We start from the raw sequence: 17,693 nt of genomic DNA, 5'->3' as shown, positions 1-17,693 counted from the left end.
AATGACGCTATATAATTCGTGAAAAATTGTCAGGGTGCTGTCGAGACAAACATCTAGCGGCTCATACAGCAGATGCTCCGGCTAAAAAATAAAAGTAGAAGACCTGCTAAATCAACACCAAAGGCGCCACCATCCAGATCATCGGCCATGACAGCCAAGGCGATTCACTATCCGACAATGGAGACCTTTGTCCAAAACGCACCCGAAAAGAATAAATTCCGGTTTCCCTTTGAATAATTGCATTCTTTACTTATATTTTTTCCGAAATCTCTTGGGGTTCCGATAGCCAAACACCTTTTTTGAAATTGCCAAAATTTATCACTTTACTTAATTAATCAGTTTAATCAGTTAATAGCTAGGGACTTTAGCTTTCCATTGATGTATAGATGTCCGCCAAATGTGCACTAAGCCAGACGTTATGACTTTAAAATAAAAGGGTGCCGGTAACCGAACACTCTCCCTTACATCACGCACATCCCACCCACAATACCGAGGCCACAACCTTTCCAGCCGATTGTTGTGCTTTCGGGAGCTTTGGACGAGGTTCACCAGTTGCTGTCCACTCAGATGACGATCGTTTTGATTCTGGAGTGAAGTGATGAATCCATGTTTCATCCATTGTCACATATCGACTCGAAAATTCGGGTTTGTTACGTTTAAACATGACCAAACAATATGACATGACGTTTTTGGTCAACAGTGAGCAAACGCGGCACCCACTTTGAACAGAGCGCAGCTCAGCGAGACATCAAAGAAAAAAATTTTAGTCAGAAGGGGCATAGTCGTGGGAGCGTGATGGATGAAGTAAATGTTCCCATCTGAGTTCTTTTTCGAGTAGTTCTTGATTCTATTCCATCATTTGCTGTCGGTGGCTATTAGTATTTACAGTTTCCCCTGGTTTGAGGAGCTCGTACAGGACACTTTTTTGATCCCACCAAATGATCAGAATCGTTTCCCCTCGATCCGAAGCATCCCGTTTCGATCCGAAGCAGTGAACTCATTGTTTCATGCAGGTGCGTATCCACAGTGGGACCTGAGGAGCCCTGGCCCCTGCCTAAATCAGAAACAGAAACAAAAACGGGTTTAATAAAAATTATGGCACTGTTGATCCTGCAGATTCCACCGAGAGATAGAGGTTTTGAGAATTTTGTGATGGTCGAAATTCTACTCAACTTCCATGCAGAGGTAGGCCCTACGATACGAAAATGCATAACTGTGTCAAAGCTACATAAAATAAAGTTTAAACCCGGAGCAAAATAAACTAAAATAATAATACATAAAATTGTACCTGATGACCGGAAAGAGAAAGTATGCGAGAATGCCATATTTGGGCCAGATTCTGCAGATGAGAAAGATATTTTGCCGCTGGATCACGCACATATGTATTTGGGACTAAAAATACGAACGCAAGCGCATTTCGAATATATATTTGGCTGGATCCATTATTATATGCCAGAGAGTGCTTCGGAGCGGCACGAGTGCCTTGAAGGGAGGCTCGATGGTTCTGAAAGATCATGATGTCGGTGTTCTGGGATTGTCATAAAGACTGTCTCAGAAAGTATGGACGCACTTTGATTTCACTGTAAATAATTCACAAGTGTTAAATATTCAAATTTTATTCGATATACTGATAATATTAGACTACAATAACAACGTTGCGAACGTTCCACATTAAATTCCGTACAGACTTCTTGGCGACAAGTTTTGACACTTTTTTCCAATCTTTTTCGAACTGTTCAGTGGTTTCGGCTGCCGAGACATGTTTCCTAAGATTTGCCTTCGTTAATGCCCAAAATTCCTCAATTGGTCGAAGTTGTGGGATATTTGGTGGATTCGTGTCTTATGGGACGAAAGTGACATTTTTGGTAGTATACCATTCTACCGTTGATTTCGAGTAGTGGCAAGAAGCAAGATCTAGCCAGAAGACAACAGGATCCTTGTGGCTTCGAATCATGGGTAGAAGTCGTTTTTGTAAACATTCCTTGATGTATATTTCGCTGTTCATTGAAGCAGCGGTGATGAAGGGTTTCGAAATCTTACCGCAGCTACAAATCGCTTGCCACACCATAGTTTTCTTAACAAATTTTTCGACTTCAATCGATGTCTCGGACTGTTTTAACACTTGCCCTTCTCGCACCGTATAATATTGTGGTCCCGGCAAGGATTTGTAATCGAGTTTAACTTAGTTTTCGTCGTCCATGATTATGCAGTTCAAATTTCCAGCAAGAATCGTATTGTACAGCTTTCGAGCCCTCGGCCTGTTCGATGCTTCTTGTTTCGGACTACGTTTTGGTTGTTTCTGCTTCTATAGGTTCGAAGATTCAAACGTTCTTTAGCACGAAGAACATTTGACTTCAAAGTGCCCACTTTTTGGCCACATCCCGAACTGAAATCTCCTTCTTTTACTCGAACGCCTTCAGTATACGTTTATCCAACTGAGGGTTAGCAGGACCTTTTTTTCGACTCGTTTTCGGTTTATCCTCAAAGGTGTTATCCTCACCGAACTTCCTGATTGCATTTCGCACGGCTTTTTCACTTACTGCTTCCATTCTTGCTATCTTTCTCAGTGACAGTCCGCGTTCTGTGCACCATTTGTACACAATTTTTCGACGTTGTTCTGCTGAAAGTCCACACATTTTGAAACAAACTAATGAAAACGAATAAACAACTGCACAGGTGGTTAGAGAAGAGTGTAAACAACAGGACGCAGCCATAAAAATTGACAGATTCTGAACCATTGGATGTTTGGATGTTTGGAAAAATATTGATGGTTGAAAAAATATCAACCGATATTTAACAATTTTGCTGCATTTTCTGTGTTTCTTAAGAGTAAAGAAAGTGAAAATTACTTAGAATTATTGCTAAGAAGTTATTTAGTTTGTGTTTGTCTTATCCCACGATGCATTAAAGACACTGGAAGCAACAAATTATTACGTGCAGAATGCATACATATATTTGCTTCCTTTCTAACTTGTATTGTTTCCATGGCATTTTGCCCAAACGTGTCGACGTTTATAAACGAAGGGTTAATACAATTGCACTATTATACCGTTTTCGTTTTTGAACCTAGACGCGGGCTACTCTGACTCCGAGTAAAACGAACACGTTTTACGCGCCCTAAACAACAACTCATGAAAAAAAGATAAAATAAACAAACTCGGCTGGAGGCGTGGTGCGACCCGAAAAAATTTTCAGAGCGAAACTACGCGATTGGAGTCCGCTCTAGAGCGACCTCAGGTTGCTAAAACAAACATATTAAACGTTGTTTGGGCGACTCTGGGTCAGCTTTCGGGCTGCTCTGATCAATAAACGAAAACGGTATTACTGAGCCTACTGGTTCACGATTATTGGTCCGACCTTTTTCAATAGATCGTGTACGACATTTTATTTTGGAGTTTATCGGTATATAAATGTCATACGTGATTATAATACCATTTTCCATTTGAATATAAGTTCACGAAAATATGCCCAGTAATATCCAAGGAATCTGTGTAAGTTCCATTTCGACGATTTTGAAGGCTTTTTCCGGTGCTTCCAGAACTGGTAGAGTCAAAGTAAATTTATTCGGCAAATAACTACCCTAATTGACAAACCGATGGTTTACTGAATAGTTTTAAGATATTTTTTTCTTTCTACAACGTCACTTATAAACGCATTATAGAAACCAGGGTCGTCGAGAGAAAATTCGGACCAATAATAATAATACTTGTGATGCGCATGTAGTGGACCCTGGCCGCCAGTTCAAAGTGTAAGGCTCTGGTCAAATAAGCCAGATGCCGTATATGTTCAAATTCAAAAGAATTTTTAGAGTCCGTATGATCGTAGCACTGGCCATGCAGTAGTTCTGTAAAGAGCGATATTTTAAGAAGTAAAGGATTAGATTTTCATCCAAATTTGAGAAAATTGATGAAATCTTTATTGGAATCGATTAAACGATCAATATAATTTAATATTTGAATATGATTTCATGCAAATGTTGGCCGCGTCTCCGCTTTAGATGGCCCATGCGCAAGATGAAATTTTGGCACGGATGATGCCACCTGCCCATAATCCACACCAAACAGTGACTTTTTTGGGATGCAATGGTAGCGCAATGCTTCTGGCTGGTTTTCATTCTAGATGCGTCAATTTTATTTGTTGACGTATCCATTCAACCAGAAATGAGCTTCGTCGCTAAACACAATTTTTCGATAAAAAAGTGTCTTCGCCAGAGCCCATTTATGATTAAATTATATCAAAAAATGTTAAATTTCATCAAGACATGACCATCCGATTCCAAAACTACAGACTGAAAAGTCAACTGAAAAAAACAAAGAACGCTCTTTGTTTTTTTCAGTTGACTTTTCAGTCTGTAGTTTTGGAATCGACATTGAAAAAACGAACAAAATCCTTTCAACTAGCCGTATATTTCTTGATTTTTGCAGGTCTGGTTAGTTGATGACCACCGAGCCATCTTGGCTGCGCAACATCAATCATCCAGGAGACATAATAACACAAAAAATAACCTCTAAATGACAAAAAATAATACAATGTATTCGAAATTACCCTTTCGGTGAAATGTCCCTTTCGGCGAAAAGACCCTTTCGGCAAAATTACCCTTTTGGTGGAACGACTTTCGGTGAAATGACCCGCTCCCGAGTGGAGGAATTGATAGGCATAACGGATCTCACTTCATTTTCTCCATAATAGCTTTACCAATTTTTACACACTTAGACTCAAGTTTAAAAAAAACCTATGGTTCCATAGGTTATCATTAAACCCTATCCGAATCCGACTTCCGATTTAGGATTTACAGGGAGAAATGTGATCAAAATTCCAAATTCTTAGCGAGTTTTTACTCTTTTCAGAAAAATCATACAGTTTAGGTATAAGGACGCTTGTACTTGCGATAAAATTTCTATGAATTGAACTGAAGAATAAGGTATAAGGCATTATGCAGAAAGCGAAACATCTGCCAGCTAACAATAACGCACCACTCGGGTTAGGCAGGTCCGGCAGATATAAAAATACTTGTAACTCCATCAATTTTGCACTGATCATAATCAGCCACATTTTCCGATTTTTTTCCCAAACACCTGCGTCAAAGCTTTTTCTCCTCGTCATCGTGTGGGTTTATTATAATTGTTACACATAACTGTTAAAAAATGAACAATATTCTCACATAAACTGTAACGAACGTAACGAAAAAAAAATAGGAGGCACGTCACTACATTTGATTTGGTTATAAAAACAAACTCTCAATTAATCCCTGAAAGTAACAATCCAAATAGCAATGCATTTTAATGCCGAAATTGATTTGCCCAAAACAATAAGAAGAACAGGATAACAGTGTAACATTCATCAAGTCATTGTCTGATCGATCATGAGCTAACCAAACTGGATTATTGGACTGGATTATACCTATATAAACCAAAATGATGATTTAGGAAGTACAGTTCAATTTTGGACATCAGCTCAACTTGGCCGAGATCTTCTACACGCTGCCATCCATCACCATGAAATTCGTTATCATCGCTCTGGCTCTGGTAGTTCTGGTTGCTGCCCAGGATGACAAGTACACTACCAAATACGATAGCATTGATGTTGATGAGATCCTGGCATCGGATCGTCTCTTCATCAACTATTTCAAGTGCCTGATGGACGAGGGTAGCTGCTCGCCAGAAGGCAACGAGCTGAGACGTGTCCTACCGGAATCGTTGGAAAACAAGTGCGCCAAATGCAGCGAGAAACAGAAGGTGACCAGTGCCAAGGTGATAAAATACATTTCCGAGAATCGTCCTGAACAGTGGGCGTTGCTCAAAGCAAAGTACGATCCCGACAACAAGTACTCGTAAGCGGTGACCAACAGCGCCTTCTGCCTACATCCAGATGATTAACAGATTGCTTAACAGCAATAATCCAAACAAATCCACTTACCGTCAGGCTGCTCTTCAAGACAAATAAACAAATTACTAATTCATCACCTTTTGCTTGCTTTTTTAATATCACAAAGTTTCATTTCACTTAAAATATATATTACATTAAAAGGTTTAATAGATAATGAGCACAAAGAAAGTATTTAGTAGTTTCGTTCTTCCGGAATTTCGATGCAAAAAGTGTTTTGCAAGTAACAATCAATAAAAACAGGGAAGTTTGTTCGAACGTAACCTAGAAAAATCTACGAATCGAAACACCCCACAGTTCCGGAATCAAAAACACTTCCTTGATCTAATTGTTCCCGGAATCACCACCGTGTGGCGCTCTTAGTCACCCGATTAAATTTCTTACTTATTTTTAGGTTGCCACATCTGTCACTGATAATTTATCTAATTTTCAGCTCGATACCTGGACATTTGTGAAAGTTACGTTGTATTGAGTACATCTGCGATTGTGCGCGTGTCTTCGATTTTGTACATTTTTCAAAATGGAATTGAATTTGCAACAACGAGCTTGCATTAAATTTTGCGTTAAAAACGGTTTGAATGGTGCAACTACATTGCAAATGTTAGAAGAGTGTTTCGGCAATGATACTCTGAAGAAAACAGTCGCAACAAACAATAGCCGTGAGTCTGTGAATGATGATGAGTTTTCATTGATTACAAGGGTTTTGTCTATCATGAATTCCGTAGCGTCACCAAGATTCGTGAAAATCGGTTCAAGTAAACTGAGAAATCGAAGTGAGTTCTTGTTTTGGAGATGTTCTTCACTACTTTTGGTGCTTCCGGAACAGGAAAGGCGGAACCAGTACTGCCGAATTGAGGTTATATGCTCACAAAGTAAGAAGTTCTGCAAACTAGAAGAATTTATCAGCCAATTTGATGGGGTTTAACCTGTTCTTGTCATCGTTTGTGAAAAAATACTCATGAAACCGAAGATTTTCCATTTATCGCGCTCTAGTTCCGAAACCGAAAGTCCGGACGAATTTTTTTTTATAAAAGATATTTTTATTCAGGCCTATTTGCGTACAAGCTTTACGTGGCCGATTAAACTGAGTTTTTAACAAAACATTTTTTTGTATTAGATCTCATTGTCACCCTTTTTCTAGGTGGAGAGGAGCTTCCATTTCCCTCCTGCGAGGGAAATTGTTCGTGGTTCGTCTCGTCATCCATTGCCGCATCGGTGGTATTGTTGTTGATTTCGTTGCTGTAGATGCGCCTTGTTGTACATTGTTTGCAGTTGCTGGTTGGTGGGATGGTAAGCTGGTTAACTGCAGCTGGTGAACTTTGTTCTATAGGGGTTACCTTGGATGGATTCGTTGAAGGGGATGCTTCATTGTTGTTGGTGGCTGTCACAGGTGTATTGGGGTTGCTTGGGGTTGGTGTGAAGGAAGCACCGTTGTCCTTTGGTGTGGTTGTCTCCTTGTCCAGTTTATCACATGACTTACCGTAATGAACAGCTTTTTGGCAATATTGACATGTGGCCATCTGATTGTCATAGGTAACAAGTGATTTGCACGGGATTCTTGTATCCTGACCGAAAGTTACATAAGAAGGTATAGGCCTTTTCAAGCGCATGCGTAACAAACGTACGCTATTTAGAATACCGGGGAAAAAGTTCCTCCACTTTTCCTTTTCGATAGAGAGAATCTCTCTGTATTGAGACATAGTTTTACGAATATAAGGATCGATGACGCTTGAGGGAAGATCATGCATACGCACTTCTATAGCACTATCTTCCATATATACTGGAATGTTGTACTTAATGTTCTCGTGCTCCACATAGTGCACATTGTTATTGTCTTTTGCGAATTGAATTGCATCCAACTCTTTATAAAACTTGGATGTAAACAACATTATTCGTCTTATTGCATTGAAGTAAATGCACACGTTTAATGTCAATATGCATTTGCTCCATAAGCAAACCTTTAAGTTCTCGTATCGAAGGTCGAATTTTGCACTGCCTGAAGTCAACAACAATTGTATTCTGTCGTATCGACGGTAGCTTTTGTTCGTTTGGTTTGATTTCGAGGTCGTTCTATTGTTCACTATACAATACTCTACTAGGTTTCTTTCGTCCCGAACGTAAGCGGTTTTGTTTTATCGACTGACTTGGATGAGATGTGAAAGCGAACTGGGTCCGAACGAAATGTTCTGTTTTTAAATAAATTAAGATATTTTCGTTTGAGCCTTAGTTTGTGGGAATCGGTAAATCAATTTCCGAGAAAATTGAGTGCACATTTTCGCCTTTCTCATATAGAAAGGCTATACAATCACTGTGAAAACCGTCTTTAGAATCGAGGCCCGGAGGTCCGAATACCATTCGACTCAGCTCGACGAACTGAGCAAATGTCTGTGTGTATTTAGTTGTGTGTATGTATGTATGTGTGTATGTGACAAATAAAGTCACTCGATTTTCTCAGAGATGGCGTGACAGATTTTCACAAACTTAGATTCAAATAAAAGTTCTTATGGTCCCATAAATTGTTATATCCTCCCGGTTCCGGAACTAAAATTCAATATGTGCAAATCTATGAGAAAATGCGCAGTCGGAAATTTCTTAATCGATTTTTACAAACTAAGTTGCAAATAAAAGATCTTAAAATTTTTTAAAAAGTCGCCGAAAATTTTATCCAGATCCGACTTTTGGTTCCGGTATTACAGCGCGAGAAGAGAAAAATTTTCAATTTCATGCGGATTTTTTCAAAAGTGATGCAGAAACGAGGTTTTATCAAATTTACTGGTAAATTCATCTAGTTGACAGGCCTTGTTAGTAAGTGAATATATAAAACTACTTTGGGACTACTAGTTTCCGGTTTCCGCTTCCGAAAGCACCGGTAATAGTGAAGAAAAGCTCCAAAAACGATTTCTCAATAACAATCACCGCGATTTCCCCAAATCATGAATCAAATTAAAGCACTCATTGTCTTATAAGATACTGTGCAATTTCAACATACGGTTCCGAAATTATAGGGCAATGAGTATCAAAACTTTCAAACTGTCATACAAAGTGATGTAAAATCGGTACGCAGCGGTACGTGCTGGAACAGAAGAAGAAAACGCCACCGCCTATCACACAGTGGGCTTTGTTCAATTTTGTATAGCGTGCGGGGTTGCCACATTTAAATCTATATTAACTTGACATAACTGTTTACAAATTAAGAAGGTGATAGTAGTTTATAGCAAAGAACGTTTTTGATTTTATTCAAGTTTGAATAAAAAAACCTTGATGGAATCTTCTGGTGATGTTTTTGTATATATAATCAATATGAGAAAGGCATCATTACATCACTAGGTGGTTTAAAAAAAGTTTTTCCTTAGTTTTTACATATTACCCTAAAACTCCGGAACTGGAAGTCGACTCGGGATGAAATTCAATAGCAGGCTATGGGACTATAAAACCTTTCATTTGAATCTAACGGCGTTTTCGTTTTTAATTTGCACTACACCGGTGCAGTGCTACACTGAGGCATGAATAAACGAACAAAAATGACGAAAACATAAACAGTAACCATTGACTACAATTAACGATTCCATTGCACAGAGCTACACCAAACTTTTGATGAGTGCTACACCAGTGGTATCGGTGCAGAAACAGTGTAGCACTGGTGTAGTGCAATTGGTAAAAACGAACGGTTTAGGTGCAGCTTTCGCTACACCGGTGTAGTGCAATTTAAAAACGAAAACGACATAAGCTTAGATATATATTACACAGCACAGATATTTGTCCAGTTCGTCGAGCTAAATCGAATAGTAACATTCGGCCCTCCGATAAACTCGGATAAACAGTCGGTCTTCACACTGATTGCATAACCTTTCGATATGAGAAAATCAAAAATAAATTCAAATGTTTTGCATATTGCAAAGCATCATTCGAGAAAGATACTGTGAAGAAATATTTTCGAAGACGCATTTGAAATCATGGTTTGCTGTGTCCACTCAGTACAAAATTTTCGTGTTTTCGAGAAAAATACGTTTAAAGTTTGTAGTCCATAAAATCGAAGGAAACAGTTTTTTTTAGGGGGAGCGTGAGGTCTAACATTTTCGAAAAATCATCATTTTCTTTGAATTTTGTAATAATAAAACATTTTTAGCATCTATTTCTTCGTGTTTCGCCTTCGGTACATCAGTGCTTAAAGGAGTTCAAATAGAACTACCATATCCGCCTAACAGTTTAATTTAAATCGCTGAGCAACTTAGCTTGGATGATTAATTTGAACTGCTAGGTGAAGCGGTGAAGCCGGATTAGACATTTTCTTCAGTTGCACTCAGTTAACGGAAATGTACCGCAAAAATTTACCTAATAAATACATCAAATAAAATACTTGGTAGTTGAAAAAGTTGACTAGTTTCCCTGGCAGCTCTATTCTGAGGATCTGAAAATTCTTCATGAATTAAACAGAGGGAAAATGAATTTTAATGACAATTTAAGATCAACAAAATGTCTTCTTAATTTTTCTCTATTTTTAAACAACTCCAAGACACTATTAAGACAATTGTACGATTCGGCGAAATGTCTTATGATCATAATAAATAACACTTATGATCAAAACAATTTATCCAAGGTGGTTACCTCAATCCAAACTACCACATAGTGACGCATTTTTAGCTAAGATTCATGTAAAATCAACACAACATACAATTATTTGCTATTGAGTTACGTTGAGGATACGCAAAAATTCACGAAAAAAGAGAATTACTCATGATAAAGGCAGGCACAAAAATTATTTTTGTAGAATGATTAAGATATGCAAATTTGAATTTTTATTATAACGGAATTCCTATACTTACCTCAATAGTTAGACGGAAATCTGTATTAGACTAAATTTTCCATTCGATACCATATACATTTCCATACATTTATTTACATGGCAATATTTCCTGCCTACAAATAGATTTGTTTACGTCATAATTGTATGAGTTTTACACATTTCTCTTATACTTTTTACTTGGCTAACACTCGACTAGCAAGTGCAACTGTACAAACAGTTTCTAGTTCTAGATATGGGCTTCTATGGCTCAGTCGTTTAACGTATGTATGTTGTGAGCAAATGTTTCTTGCTTCAAGTCCCGGTAGCTTCCGTATCACTTACGTTTTTTTATGAAAATTCATGCCATACCAATTTAAAAACACACGTTAAATTTTGTTATTATTGATGGACAACATTTTGTTACAGTTGATTGAATGGAAGTTTACTGGTTCCTTTCGTACTGTGTACATTAACTAGTAGCAAATGAATATCTCCCTTATTAGACTGGAGGTTCAGCTGAATTCCATACGGATTTAAGGGCTGAGGCCAGTGTGTTTTAGGGTGTTTTGGAGGACTATTTTACGCATCAAATCTGATTTTCTCAAAAACGGTGACGAATATATAAAAAAAAAAACAACTGACAATCTCTGAGAAAATTAGTTTAGATTATGCTGTTAAAATTTCAGAATAATTAATTGACTTTAGCCTTTTTTTCTGAAGGAAGAATTGCATAGCTGAAAACGGCTACTTTCAACTTGTTCATTGAATATCTCGCCTTCAAAGGCATGCATAAATATCTATCGTGACAATGTCTAGATAACTTTTTAGATGCAATTAGTGTATAAAAACATAGGCGTTGTCGCGATAGAAATGAAGTTAATGTTATCTTTGTGAAGGTAAGTCGATTTCTATGCATGCGCCATTTTTTTTGCTCCAGTTTCCTGGTGACGTAACGAAAAATGAGAGATAAATAAAATCGACTCAGCAAGGCTGCCAAACAAGCGGTAGCTTTATTGGATTGTATGTGAAGTAGTCAAACTTGTAATCGAAAATATCAAAAGTTTCTTGGCCACCCGTTCCATCGAGAGTCATTCTGCACATATGCGAGAGAGCAGTAAGAGAAATGCTATACGCAGAGCGAGGCACGTGGTTTTACGCGACCTACTGGCCACAGCCCTTAAGAGCTAATCATTGTTTTATATGGTTTTCTATTAAAACAAATTAAATGACTGTCATTTTTTTTCGTTCATCGCACAATTAATGATTTTGACGTATATTCAAAACATAGTTTTAAAATAAAATATAGTCTTACGAGCCAGCAAATATTTCAGATGTTTCATTTTCTATTGATTCTACTAGCAGTTAACGCTCACTATCGATTTGTTATGTAAACTTTCCAATTATGTAGTATGTATTTCCAATTATTAACTAAAAGCTATTTAATGGCTCTCCAAATCACTAGAATAATCTCAATCTGCGTACAACTAAATATCAAGCTTAAAAAAATGAATATTTTCGAACCATCATTTTTTACCCTGTTTATCCGATTCGAATAAGTATAAAACTAAATATTCAGTCATAATTTCTCTATTTTATCGGTTAATTGATTCGGCCATCGAATGTTTCTCGAGGTGTAAATCAAAAGAGTCAGCATCCACAGTCGTCATCGTCGCCTATGGCAGAAACGCGCTTTACTGATCACTCGAATGTGATTGAGCTAACAATCTGGTAGTACCATGAAATCTAGAAAAAGAAAAACGTAGTTAATTATCGGTGTACGTCGTATAATTTGAACGCAGTACTCACCTGTCAAAGAAACACTGCTGCGATGATTGTAGCTAATCCCGTCTAACTGCGCGGCTCGAACGATTCGTTCTCGTTCCGTCATCAGCACAAAGTTTCCCAACAGCAGACAAATCAACACAAACCCTACCAGTACGCAATAGTGTCCCATTCTGACTGAAGCCCTTCAGCTCAGTGGCGACAATGCAAAAAGCCGTGCGTCCGAACGCAACCACGGAAATTATTCAAATTCGTCTCGTGTCAATACTATGCATTAATCGTAATGACCGACACGCTAAACTTTCAATCCATTCGAAAGGGTCACCCCCCGTCAAACACGGAACTAGCAACGCGGTGATTTACGGAAATGATTCACGACCTGTAAGCTCGGTAAGCGGTAAGTGAGGACCGAACAATGCGCAACTGTCCGCTTGAGTGTTTACTCTCGGTGGCACTTGCCGGGCGTCTACTGAATAATCCGCGTGCGATCGCGTCAAAATCATCTTTTATTTTTTTCTTTTCGATTCTTTTTTCAATGCACACACCGTCGAACGACGCACGTTGAGACGGCATAGAGGTAATTTACGTTTCGTTCGATTGTTTCCGACTGTCTGGGTTGAATGAGTTCGGAATTACTGAACTGTATGATTTAGCAATAGATTTGAAATGAGTGTGATTGTTGCAACAATTCGCCATGAACATGCTATCATATGTTAATTATCTTCGAAAAGGAAATTTTTATATATTAGTACTTGCAACTTGAATGATATGTTATAAAAATAATGGTTTTAACCTAGTAATCATTCAACGAGGTCTTGAATGTCCGAAAATGTGTAAGGTTATCAAATTTCATCCAACATATTTTCGTCTTTCTGAGTAAGACAAATGAACTCATAATGTAAAAAAGAAAAGTACTGAAATATTTTCCAGACAGTTTCCAATCCATGGAACTGCCCTGTCGATTGAGCTACTCTGCGTAAGGAGTGTATCGAAAATAAGCTATCCACATACATTTGTGTTGTACGCATGTATTTGTGATGCTTTTTTATGCTCAGATCACAGTATGCTGTGCGTTTGGCTGTCAGCTTTCGTTTGTATACTTGTTTGTGCGGTAGAAATTCTGCGTTTTCAAAATGTCGTGTGTTGAAAAGGAAGTGAAAATTAGGGTTCTGGACACATGGCTAAGTGAGAAGGCTATTACTATGCGAAAATTGGCGAAGCGGTTTGGAATTCATAATGCCAGTGTTAAAACCATCATTAATAAGTTTGGGGAACACTATTCTTTGAATGAACTACCAGGAAGAAGCAGAATACCCGGTTCTTCCAACCCGAAACTGGTATCTCTGATCATGCAGAACAAATCAATGTCAATACGTGATTTGGACAAAAAAGCAGGAACGAGTGTCTTAATGATCCAGCGTATCAAGAAGCGAAATCACCTACAGATCTACAAGAACAAAGTGTAGAACAGAAGAAGCGAGCAGCAACAAGGGCCCGGAAATTGTTTTCGCGTCTTTTGCAGTGTCGGATGCATGCATTTTGATGGACGATGAGACTTATGTAAAGAAGAACTCAAAAACCCTTCCAGGTCCACAATACTTTACTGTCGTGGTTGGCTAGGATGTGAGCGATGCGGACAGGTCGATTCAAGTGGAGAAAATCGGCCGAAAGGTACTGGTATGGCAAGCTTGAAGTCAACCAGAAATCTGTCGATCTGAGTGTCTCCAAAAGAGATTGCCGTCTTTGTATAAGAATCATAGTACACCTCCACTGTTTTGGCAGGATTTAGCGTCGGCTCACTATAAATTTCGTTGAGAAAAATACCAATCCACCAAATTGTCCTCAGCTTCGACCCATCGAACGTTACTGGACAATCGTGAAGTTCGATCAAAAGTTCGAAAATTCATGAAGAAACAACTTAAATTTCATCTGGTTTTCATTATGCTCAAGTTTAACTTGGTACAATAAAGGATCAATTTTTGGTTTGAATAAAATATCGGTTTTTATCATAATTTGAAAGAAAAATTTGTGGATAGCTTATTTTCGATACACTCCTTATGTGAGAAAATCAGTTATCAGACTCAATTTTATCGGGCAAAGTGTCGCACAGGCATACTTTACCAGTTATCATAACATTTATTTTGAGCTATACTTCCAACGTTTCTTCCCCGATCACAAATATATCAAGGATCTTCAATGTTTTGCTTCTGCAGGGCTTGCAAATTGAAACAACGAATAATAACAAAAGAGTTTCACCCTCTGTGATATTCACACACATTCGTATGTCGGGTGGAATTCACAGCGCAACCCAAGCAAGGAGAGCTGCTTCGTTCGTTAATTAGTTCATGAAGATGTGCGCCAGCTGATGATTATGCTTTATGAGGTTAGCATCAAGTTCGAACATGTAGTTAATGCTACCTTCGAATTTGAGCATTTATGGCATACCGTATCGAGTCGGAGCCGGAAAAGCTGTAATAAGTATGCACAAAGCAAGAAACGTACTTCCTGCTGCAAAAATGCCACTTTATTAAATTTTTCTACTTCACTTTATCAGCAAACACACGAGTAGCAACCTCTGGAGCTACCTACCGAAAAATTGTAGTAAATACTATATGTTCAAAAGTTGTGTAGTAAAGTATCTGCTTTTGACAGGAACTTGATCCACATGTAGCATTTACTACCGAAATTCAAGCATGCTACATTTTATTCATACGGCCCAATGTTTTGTGTTCATGCACAATCTTGACAGCACGAAGAATTAGTTGTAATGATCGATGGAATACTCCTCGCTTGCTGCGATCGAAAATTTTGGTGTTAGGAGAAGAGTGTAAGCGAAGCGGGAAGGCAAGGACGCGGAGTTTCAGCTCGAAAGGCGAGCGATCAGCACGTAACGTAAATGAAGTGAAATCTATAGCATGCAATTTTTTAATCTACAACGGAAAATAGAAGTAACATAGAAAGACTTTAGTGTTTCCTTACAAAGTATAGAATTCCGACCGTCTGAAGAAAGCTTACAGTTCTCGGTTTACAAACAAACATTTGGGGTCGTTCCAAAAGCCAAAATGACGACCTCCGGTTTATTAATATTCCGTGAAAACCCCTTAAAATTGGAATATTTTCGAAACGGTTTTGATGTGTAGGTTCCAGAAAACGTTGTTTGAGGTCGTTTCGAGATCTAAGATAACGACTTCCCGTTCATCGTTATTCTTTGAAAACCCTAACAAAATGAGTAAGAGTTTTCAAGAAATATCGCTGAACCGGAAGTAGCCATCTTGAATCAGAGAAATACCCTTATTGTAAAGGTTTTCAAGGAATATCAATGAATCTTAAATCGCCATACTAAATTTCGTAGCGACCTTTTCTTTTTTCACAAAAAAATTTCTGCGCGATTGTGAAAAGCAAAACCCGTCCCACAGATGGATCGTGAAACAGTTGAGAATCGATAATTCGACCGTGTACTGTGTGGTAAAGTCATTCATCGAGATCCAGACGACCCCGCGGCGAGCTGGCAGCGGAACAAAAGCGAATACTAGGGATTTCCTCAACACACAATCCGAACCTTTAGATTTGGTAGAAGACCGAAAAGGTCAATTCGTCTGTCTGGCTCGTCCAACAGACAAAGAAGCGGACTACATTTCAGGTTTTCAAGGTAAGAAGGGGTCTAACTGAACCAATGGACATACTTGGTGAGGTTGGTGTCCCACCGGGATGTTCCGAAGAATTTCTTAAAAAGTACTTGATGTGGCAGGCAATCTGTGGGTGCGGAAAACGGAAAAGGTCAATCCACCAAACTTTTCGTTTTTTGGACCTCTCAGAAAACTAGCCGCAGCAACTTGGTCATGAAGAGACTATTTTTTATCGGAATTATTCCCCAATTTTTTTTTGTATGGTGGCCTTACCTCTTAATGGAAAGAAAAGTGCAACTGAAGCACATCAAATGCTTTTAGAAGATTGTGGCGATAATGTTCCAACTGATAAATCATGTAGCGAATGGTTTCAAGCATGGAGACTTCAGCGTTGAAGATAGGCCTCGCTCTGGACTACCAGAAAAAATCAAACGCAAACAATTGGAGGCATTAATCGATGAAGATCCGAGTCAAACGCATGAGGAGCTTGAAGAATCATGGGAAGTGACTCAACAAGCAGTTTATGTACGATCAAAACCCATGGGATGGATTCAAAAGCAAGGCAGTTGGGTAGCTTATGAACTGAAACCGAGAGATATTGTAAGGTAATTTTTCACTTGCGAGCAGCTGATTCAAAGGCAACAAAGAAAGGATTTTCACATCATTGCTGGGGACGAAAAATAGATATTCTATGATAGCTCCAAGAAGAAAAAATACTACGCTCCAAAACATCGACATTCTGTGCATCTGATGGGACCATAAGGGCACTATGAACTGCTACTACCAGGCGGTACTATAACAGGCGACCGGTATAGACTGCAATTGATGCATTACGAGAAGAACAATCGGAATACAAGCAAAGACATGATAAATTTATTCTCCTGCATGGCACGCTCGACCTCATGTTGCAAAAGTTGTAAAAAAAATCTTTAGAAACGTTCAAGTGGGACATTCTATCGCACACGCTGTATTCTCTTGACATTGCTCCTTCTGATTACTGGTTGTTTCGATCAGGGCCGCCGAGAAAAAATACGGGCCTGGGGGGATTGCAATATTACCGGCCCTTATACATGAGAATAAATCCTCCGAGTGTTTTTTCCACACCAAAACGCAACTCTCGAATAAATTGCACCACCCTCGGCCAGCCCGTCAGGCACGTTTTTTTTCTCTTCGGCTTTGATTGCGAGTGTTGTTTGTGCACGTATTCGTATAACGGATCCCGACAAAATTTGTACTTATATTCCCCTTCAAAGAATATTAAAAAAGTGCGTTACTTGGGGAAAACTATTATATAACTAGTAAATTTTGTTGAACTGATACACTGATGAAGGTTGTAAACAGCACACCGAAATATACGAAATAATACCTGTGTTTTAATGCCGAAATAGTACAAATTTTATAGTTGAATTAAATGCGATTAACACATATTGTTTATTCAAATTTGAACTTTCGGATCTACGCAAAGAATATCAAAAACTTCAATACAGCAGGGAAGCAACTTACAACGAATACTCTCAGCACGAGTAAATGCCGAGGAGCATACCAGTTTCAATAATTGCTATAAAGTAAATATTTATTCCACTGAAAGCTGTTCAATAAAATATATAATAATACCACAT

General features: G+C 38.5%; 1 protein-coding gene and 1 long non-coding RNA gene across 2 annotated transcripts; one reads left to right on the top strand and one right to left on the bottom strand.

The window, feature by feature from the left end:
* The first annotated feature begins 5,417 nt into the window (after positions 1 to 5,417).
* Positions 5,418 to 5,962, top strand: LOC131431335 (ejaculatory bulb-specific protein 3-like). Its single transcript, XM_058596988.1, has one exon. The coding sequence runs from the start codon at positions 5,496 to 5,498 to the stop codon at positions 5,832 to 5,834; it is 339 nt and encodes a 112-aa protein (XP_058452971.1). The 5' UTR covers positions 5,418 to 5,495; the 3' UTR covers positions 5,835 to 5,962.
* Positions 5,963 to 11,562: 5,600 nt separating this feature from the next.
* On the bottom strand, positions 11,563 to 12,927 carry LOC131431336 (uncharacterized). The gene is made up of 2 exons (XR_009229666.1): positions 12,473 to 12,927; positions 11,563 to 12,409 (listed from the first exon to the last, which is right to left on the bottom strand). It is a non-coding gene; the product is annotated as an uncharacterized LOC131431336 (long non-coding RNA).
* Between the last annotated feature and the right edge of the window lie 4,766 nt (positions 12,928 to 17,693).

This window comes from Malaya genurostris, chromosome 2 (genome assembly GCF_030247185.1).
Source record: "Malaya genurostris strain Urasoe2022 chromosome 2, Malgen_1.1, whole genome shotgun sequence".
NCBI classification, from domain to species: domain Eukaryota; kingdom Metazoa; phylum Arthropoda; class Insecta; order Diptera; family Culicidae; genus Malaya; species Malaya genurostris.
The sequence above is the reverse complement of the archived record's forward strand: the minus strand, read 5'-3'. Positions and strand labels throughout refer to the sequence as shown.